The sequence below is a fragment of the Haplochromis burtoni genome, unplaced genomic scaffold, assembly GCF_018398535.1.
Source record: "Haplochromis burtoni strain Fernald_Lab_line unplaced genomic scaffold, NCSU_Asbu1 Contig_45, whole genome shotgun sequence".
In the NCBI taxonomy this organism is placed as follows: Eukaryota; Metazoa; Chordata; class Actinopteri; order Cichliformes; family Cichlidae; genus Haplochromis; species Haplochromis burtoni.
In genome coordinates, this window is record NW_024582406.1 from 2,715,417 (window position 1) to 2,724,323 (window position 8,907).

The 8,907-nt window shown below is 41.8% G+C and overlaps 1 protein-coding gene across 1 annotated transcript in view; it reads right to left on the reverse strand.

The window, feature by feature from the left end:
* Nucleotides 1-5,230, reverse strand: part of LOC102309204 (calcium-binding mitochondrial carrier protein SCaMC-3) — a gene marked incomplete in the record, with an annotated part of 50,073 nt that extends 44,843 nt beyond the window's left edge. The window contains 1 exon segment of the mRNA XM_005926765.3: nt 4,400-5,230. Within this exon segment, the coding sequence (XP_005926827.2) occupies nt 4,400-4,612 (213 nt within the window).
* Nucleotides 5,231-8,907: the final 3,677 nt, after the last annotated feature.

Here is an 8,907-nt window from a genome sequence, read left to right on the forward strand (position 1 = left end):
ACCTATTAAGGTTGTAAATCGTGTTTTTAAAAAGTTACTAAGTAACTAAGTAATTAATTACTTTTGAAAATAAGTAATCAGTAAAGTAACGGGATTACTTTTTTGGTCAAGTAATAAGTAATTAGTTACTGATTACTTTTTTCAAGTAACTTGACCAACACTGACAGTGAGTAAGGTAAGTAAAGCCCAGTTTCAGTACCTGAGCTATGTCTTGAGGCAAACAAAACTAAACTTTCTTAAAGAGTAAGAAAATGTGTGCATGCTCAATTGTTTCTTGTTGTAACAATAATTGGCAATAAATCTTATACTGGAAAGCCTGTTATTTCCCTTTAAATGGTGCCACATTTGTAAGGAAAATATATCTGTGGGTTGAATAGCAGAGTTGAGTATGTGGGATGAGTCCATAAAAAACTTACCAAATCTTCTCTGCCAATACTAAACACCTTAGTCTGCTATTGACTCTTGCTTTGACAACATGTTCACTGGAAGCTGAAAATGTGGAGGAACCTTATGCGAGTCCAGATTCTGCCTATGGCAGTTGGATCACAGTGTGGAGAAGATGCAGAGAATGCTATGTTCATTGGTAACAGCTTTTGCTGGAGACAGTGTGATTGTGTTCAGCGGCATCTCCCTCACTGTAAAAACAAGATTTATCATCATTGGAGGCCATCTCTATGGCAATCCCATATCTCAACAGTCTGGGACTGAACTTTGACAGTGCTCACCCCCACAGAGTGGAGTTTATTGGACACTACCACCAGAATTTGGAGAGGATGCTATTGCTTACCTGCAGTCCTGATCTCAACCACATTGAACATTTGTGGGATCAGCTTGGACATGTTGCTCAAGCCAGAATGACTAACACAATCACACAGGCTGACTTGCAAAAAAGCTGGTTGAAGAGTAGAATGCCATCCCACAGCAGTGTGTGACCAAGCTGGTGACCAGCATGAGGGGGAGGTGCCAGGCTGTTCTTCCATATGATACCGAGGCCCTTGCTTATTAAATTAACAAATTCTTTATTTGCCAATATGTCTTCAATTATCCAACTCAATAAACAGCACCCAACAAGAGTCAGTAGCAGAATACGTTTTTGTCACTGGCAGAGAAGATTGGCAAGGTTTTCATGGGTATAACCCACATGCATCTTGTGGATCTTCAGAAGTCCATATATAAAGCGTATAGCATCCCCTGTATTATTTGAATGGCTAATGAAGAAAAAGTTCATTTACTGAGTCCAAGAAAAACTGAGCAATGTCATTAAACTTGGACTTATTGCTAAATGTGTGACAAAGTTGATTTATTTCAACAGACTGTTGCCATTTCTGACATTGGTTTAAAATGGGGATGCAGCTGTTAGACTCCCCAGCATAAAGTAGCTCAATCCCTTATATTATTTTTCTTTAAGTACTCCACGATCAGGATTTCAAAAGTTAGTTCTTTTCTTCTATTCATTCTTCTGTTCAGAGACATAACTTTTACCACGTACCACGTTGACGTCGAGTGTCCTCAGTAAGACATCACAACAAGGGCGTAGATTTGGTTTTGGCATTGGTGGGGACGGATGATTCAACCACTGAACTCTGCCCTGTTTCTTTTTTTTTTCCTTTTGGTTTTTGCTTCTTAATAGAAAGAGGAGAAATATACTTGCCTACATGTGCTATTCTACGTGCTTTTAAACCATTTAAAATCACAATTCATAGTTTTATATGTGACTTATATAATGTTAAATTATTATTAAACAAATGACTGACTAAGTATTTTAGTCTTTAGTTTACTTCAGCCATATTCCATATAAATCAGGTATCATACAAAAATAAAAACAGCTTCAAATACAGTCATGACAATAAAAGAATATGACTTTAAGGACTTAACATCATTACTTCAGTTATAGTACACCAACATCTGTTATATTTTGGCACTAAGGGAACACTGAATGACCTGGTGGTTTTTGTCCATAAAACTACTCATCTAAGATTACCACAAAGTAAAAGATCTCTCAGCAAAATTATGCAACAATTTAGGCACACAATTGCCCCGATCAAATCAGTGAGCTGAGATTTTCTATTCTAAACATGAACTACTGTTACAGCAACAGACATGGACTACATGTCCCACACAACAACTCAATGTCCACTATGTGAAGGAGCCAAACACATGCCTTCTCCTCTCGTTAACTGAGATAAACTGCTGGCATATTTGTTTTACATCTATACTGTCCAATCTCTCCTGGTGGACATGGCATACAGCAGCATTGTTTAATCTCATTTGAGTCATTGTTAACCGTAGCCATCTTTTTAGTCTTCTGAGAGCACTGAAGCTTCTTTCAGCCTCAGTACCTGCGTTTTATCCTCAGATTAAAATTATTATTATGTGCTTGATGTGCCTCACCTTTGGCCCTGGCTCTTCCCCTCTGACTGCACTAGGACATATTGCCACCTGATAAAATAACACATTGATTCGTGCCATATAAAAAGTGAGACATGTCAATTCAGATTCTTTGTCAAATATACACTAATGAAACAATTTACATCAGCAGCCTAACAAGTGTCATGATAATAAATACTATTTAATCTACAGCACCAAATCATCAGTCAGTCACCTGTGACCTCACCTCTTCACCTCTGTCTGACCTACAACATGGCAGAGCTGCCTCTGTCACCTGATAAATAACAGTGAGACATTCCAAATACATGCAGTCACATATGTGCTTCAAATACAGTAATGAACCGTCCAATTTCACCTGTGATCTTGTATCACCATTACTCTCTGAGCTTTGTGTTGGTTCTTCTGTCACCTGACAAATAGGACATACATGACAATAAGAATAAAATGAGTAGCTGCTTCGGTGTTGTCAATTTGTGCAGATCTTGACTCATCAGTAATGTTTGTAGGGTGAGTGCATTTTTAAAACAATTTGTGCAAACGGCACTACAAGGTGCCACTACAAGACTACCTCATGACATTTTGTCTCAAAAATTAACCCTATGAATATGTCAGTACCATTAGGATGAAATTATTGTGTCACCAACATTTTAATGTTAGAAATATAATTTTAACAGCCTCTGTAAACTAATATCCTGGCTTGCTCAAAGCTGCCGTTTTCTCTGACAGTTTCAATCAAAATTAGAAATGCTACTCTAGGAGACTGAGATAACTAATAGTGCTGCCTGTTGTGCAGTTAGTTTCCAAAACACGTTATTCGTGGTTACATACAATTTTAGACTGATGTGGGCCAAAGCCTAGCATAGCCTGTAACGTTATTATGACGGACACATATTATGAGTTAATTTGGCTTTAAGTGACTTGCAGGTTTCTTTGAAAAATACTTATATCCAGGTTCTTCCTTTTTGCTGCCATCCTCCTCTCCTCCTCGCAGCGCAAGCAGTGTTGCCAACTCCTCAGTAAGGAAAATCGCTATTGGTTGTCCTAAAAGTCGCTAGAAGTCGCTAAATGACGTCATCGCCTAATTGGTCATGCTAATCTGTAACCTATGTTGTTGGAGAGAGAAATAACATCGTGGAAGAGACATAAAGTGAGTAAAAAACGTCCTAAATGCATTTAGAGTTTATTTAGAACTACAAATTAAATTTCTTTTAGCAATTATTGTTTTTTTTAATGTCACAATTCCACCCTGCTCCTTTACCTGGGCTTGGACCGGCAAAAGTGACCCGAAATAGGCACTCTGGTGGAGTTACTTTGTGTGTGTGTGTTTATAAGTAGTTTTAAACCTTGTGATCCACAAAACAGCATAAGAGTAAAGGAGTAAAAGAAGAACTGACTGCGTTACAGCACCCGCTGCTTGTTGAGAGTAAAAGTGATACGCGCTTTCACGTCTTTTTTTAGCGACTTTTTTTTTTAGAAAAAAAGTCGTTAAGGGGTCTGAAAACTCGCTAAATATAGCGACAAAGTCGCTAAGTTGGCAAAACTGAGCGCAGGCTTGCCGCTGGTAAAACTAAACAGAGCTCCCTGAAAGGCACAGCCAATCACATTGGCCATATTTGTCACATGAGGTAGGACTCCAGTAGAGGACGTAATTTAACTCTTTCTGCACCGCTGGGTGAATGAGACGTTGACAGATCGGGTTTTTTTTTCTTTCTATCGGGTTTGATTTTCTTTACTCGAATAGATCAAATTATTGGTGGGGACAATTCAATAATCGCTGAATATTGGTGGGGACATGTCCCTTCCGTCCATGCCAAATCTACGCCCTTGCATCACAAACACACAAAGATAAACTTGATTAAATAAAAACCTAAAATACAGAAGAAACCATTTCCACACTCTTTACCCTTAAGATAAGTTTACATTTTTTTTTTACAAACACTATAAACTAGTTCACGTACAGCGTGCGCGTGCGTCTGCCTCAGCCTGTGCCGCATTAAAAACACCTGCTCACCTTCTCAGCCTCTCGGAGTTGTAAACCACGAGTTGCCAGTCCGGTCTTCAGTTCATTGATGTCAACCCTGCCATCTTTATTCAAGTCCAGTTGCTCGAACAGCTCCGCATACCTCTTTTCTCTTTCTGGGTCCAGAGCTGCTCCGCTCTTTCCGTTCTCTGCATTTTCTCCGCGGCGTGAAGGGGCGCTGGAGCACTCCTCGTCTTCGCCCATATGAAATGGAGAAAACCGGGTTTTGGTGCTGATCGACAGATTGTTTCACAGCCAAGCATCAGAAACTAAGCAACCGCGCGTGTTTTTGCAGAGGAACTGGTACCATTGTCTTACATAGTAACGGATGAATGGAGAAGAACGGAGTCTGCAGAGACTAACGTTCCTTCCAGAAGGATGGATGCGGTTTGGACGAGCTTGATTAATCCCCGTGTCAGTTACATAGCCAGTCCTCCCCAGCACGCGCTAATCCATAAAGTCATTCAGCTGAATTTAAGTTTCCGTCATAGTAGAAGGTCGTAAATGAGTCGCTCATTCTACCGCAGTGTAGGCTTTTAGAAACACATCTGTGTGCGCGCCAGGAGCTTAACATCACCTCCTACTTGCACTTAAAAAATGGTACGAAAACCTCAAACCCACTTGAAGGGAGAGTGAGTAAAACGCAGTCTACCTCCGCAAATTCATCGTCCCCTGGGACTGACGGCACGCGCTCCTACTGCCTCAGCGTACGCGCGCGCTTACAGCAGTGCACGAGAGAAGTTCACCGAGTTCACGCGATTGTATTAGGTTTGCGATATTTTACAGGGAGCCAAATCAAATCAACAGCCAGCCTTCTTACAGTCTGGCGCGCTTCCATGTTTTACTGGGTGGTACAGAGGACCACGCTGTAACTGTGGGAAGCCTCCTCTGTACACATGTATATACGGGAAGGATATATACAGGAGAGCCGCACTAAAGCACAAAATATAGTCTGGTTTTGACAGCTGTTTAGCACTACCAATCAGCACAATAAAACATGATTATAATATTCAACACATCCTTTAAGTTTTAGGGAACACTGGGGATGGTTGTAAAAAGGGAGATGGCAGAAAAAGCATCACTTTCACTAAGAAGGAATTACATAAGAATCATGTAATCAGCTCAGTGTTTATTACAGGTTTATTCCAGACTATGCATGTGACAATGTGTGAAGAAGCATTCAAAATCTCTAACTTTCATCTAGGATAGTTTAAAAAAAAATTACGTGTTTTAATAAGTACTGATCATTAAGAGGTTTGTATTCAAGGAAAATGAGTGGTAGCGAATGAGCTTTTATTGCCTGCGACATGCAGTTACTAGCATTGTAACCCTCTACTGCAAAAAAACATCACGGAGGATCCCCTGCCCATCCTCACATAGCAACAAATTGATTATACATACTAACATAAGGATTGTTGTGGTATCAAAGTGGCACTACTGAAGTAGAACCATTTTGATTTTTTTTTTCAAACCAAGAATAAATTCTTATTTATTTACAGGTCCACTCTCCATAAGCAAATGCTTCGAGAAGCTGGTCAGGGACTTCATCTGCTCTGCACTACCCGACTCACTGGACCCTCTACAGTTCGCATACCGCCACAACAGGTCCACTGATGATGCCATAGCCCTGACACTACACACTGCCCTGTCACACCTGGAGAAGAGAGACACGTATGTGAGAATGCTGTTTGTAGATTACAGCTCAGCATTCAATACCATCGTTCCCTCGAAGCTGGACAGGAAACTGCAGGATCTAGGACTGAGCAGCTCCCTCTGCAGCTGGATCCTTAGCTTCCTGTCTGACAGACGCCAAGTGGTCAGACTGGGCAGCATCACCTCATCCCCCATCACACTGAACACTGGTGCTCCACAGGGGTGTGTACTGAGCCCTCTCCTGTACTCACTCTACACCTACGACTGCACAGCCACTAACAACTCCAACATCATTGTGAAGTTTGCGGACGACACTACAGTGGTGGGTCTTATCACCAATGGTGATGAGACGGCTTACAGGGAGGAGGTCAGCGCCCTGACCCACTGGTGTCAAGACAACCATCTCACCCTCAACGTCGCAAAGACAAAGGAGTTGATAGTGGACTTCCGGAGGTGCAGAGAAGTACACACCCCCATCACCATCAACGGCGCTGCTGTGGAGAGAGTGAGCAGCTTCCGGTTCCTTGGTGTACATCTGGCTGAGGATCTTACGTGGTCAGTACACACAAACAAAACAGTGAAGAAGGCGCAGCAGCGCCTCTTCTTTCTCAGGAGACTGAAAAGATTCGGCATGAGCCCCCGCATCCTCAGGACCTTCTATCACTGTGCCATTGAGAGCATCCTCACTGGATGCATCACCACCTGGTATGGCAACAGCACCGCCTACAACCGCAAAGCTCTCCAGCGAGTAGTGCGGTGCTCTGAACGGATAATTGGAGGTGAGCTTCCCTCCCTCCAAGACATCTACAGGAAGCGCTGCCTGAGGAAAGCGGGGAGGATCATCAAGGACTCCAGTCACCCCAGCCATAAACTGTTCAGACTGCTTCCATCAGGAAGGAGGTTCTGCAGCATCCGGTCCCGTACCAGCAGACTGAGAGACAGCTTCTTCCACCAGGCCATCAGACTGCTGAACACGTCATAGACACCTCAGCTTCACTACTGGAACTTTAACATTATGCACTCCATACTGTACAGTAATGCCACTGTTTTGCACATGTCTCAACTCTGTATATTTTTATATATTTTATTTATTGTTTACTCTATTTAATTTGTAAAATATGTGTCACACACACACACACACACACACACACACACGTAGAAAAATATTTAGTATACACATCCAGAAATGCATATACTATTATATATTGTACATATATTTATTAGTTTCAGATGTAGCCATTCTTGTATTTTGCTTGTTTACATTATTGTATTTTGCACAACTCTGTTGCTTGTGAAGCTCGCACACAAGAATTTCACTCACATGTGCTGTACCAATGTACCTGCACATGTGATGTGACAATAAAAGTGATTTGATTTGATTTGATTTGGTTTGAAAACTGCTCAGCCTGATCTACACTGTGGACTCCATTGTAATAAACTGGTGTACAGCTCAGTGTAAGTGGTGTTGAATGTTCACACACTATAGTCCCTGTCACTTTGGTGCTGGTCAACCACATCTGTTTCCCAGGTGGATGGTAGCAGAGCTCATGCATATGCTGGCACTTATTGATTCATTTCTGATTTGCATTCCTGCTCTCTTTCTGACTTTCACTGACAGCAGCACTGTCAGGAAACAATAGGTTGAGCAGAGATTGTAAGGTTGGCACAGTGGAATGAAGCAGGTACCCCATAAAGAATTGACCTGGGCTGAAGCCATTCTGAAGAGTATCCCAACAAGGCAATAGATCTGTGGCCTTTTTGTGGAGGTTTTTTCTGTACCTGCTCATTTATGAGAAGAGAAGAGAAGAGAAGAGAAGAGAACCTTTATTAGTCCCACACGTGGGAGATTTGTTTTGTCACAGCAGAAAGTGGACAGTGCAAAGTTATATAGCAAAAACTGGAGAACACTGGAATACAATAAGAATAATATACTGTACACAGCTGTACAGAATAGAATCGAAAAAATAAAATAAAATACTATATACAATAGAATAAAATAAAATATACAATAGGATAAAAATAGAATACAAATGCTATATACAACTGAGTAAAAATACAACTTTGTCAGAAAAAGAGTATTGCACTTAGTCTTATTCCACATGTGTGGATGTGTGTGTTTGATCAGCTGCAAAAGTCTTTGTTGTGGAGTCTGACAGCAGTTGGGAGGAAAGACCTGCTCCGTCCCACACCGTGGGTGCTGCAGCCTGCCACTGAAGGAGCTGCTCAGTGCTGTCAGAGTCTCCTGCATGGGCTGGGAGATGTTGTCCAACAGGGATGACAGCTTAGCCACCATTCTCCTGTCACTCACCACCTCCACTGGGTCCAGAGGGCATCCTAGAACACAGCTGGCCCTGCGGATCAGCCTGCTCAGTCTCTTCCTGTCCCCCGCAGGGATGCTGCCACCCCAGGAGACCACACTGTAAAAGATGGCTGAGGCCACCACAGAGTCATAGAAGGTCTTCAGGATTGGGCCCTTCACTCCAAAAGACCTGAGTATCCACAGCAGGTACAGCCTGCTCTGCCCTTTCCTGTATCTGAATTATGAGTCCAGTCCAGTTTATTGTTTAGATGAACACCAAGGTACCTGTAGCTTGTGTTTAGCCTCTTCATTAAAAGGAATGTTTGCATGATGAGGGCAAATTCTATGGCAAAAAAGAGCTTCAGCACAATAAGATGTATGCTTTTTGGAAAGAAATAGATTTTACTAACAGTAGTACAGTTGGTTTCAATAATGGCAAAATTATTCGACCTGAAGAAGTACAACTTGTTATAGAGAGGATGCCTCTAAAAAGCATGTGGTTTAGACCACTGGGAAGATATCTAGTAGTGTCTGAACAAGATGGAAT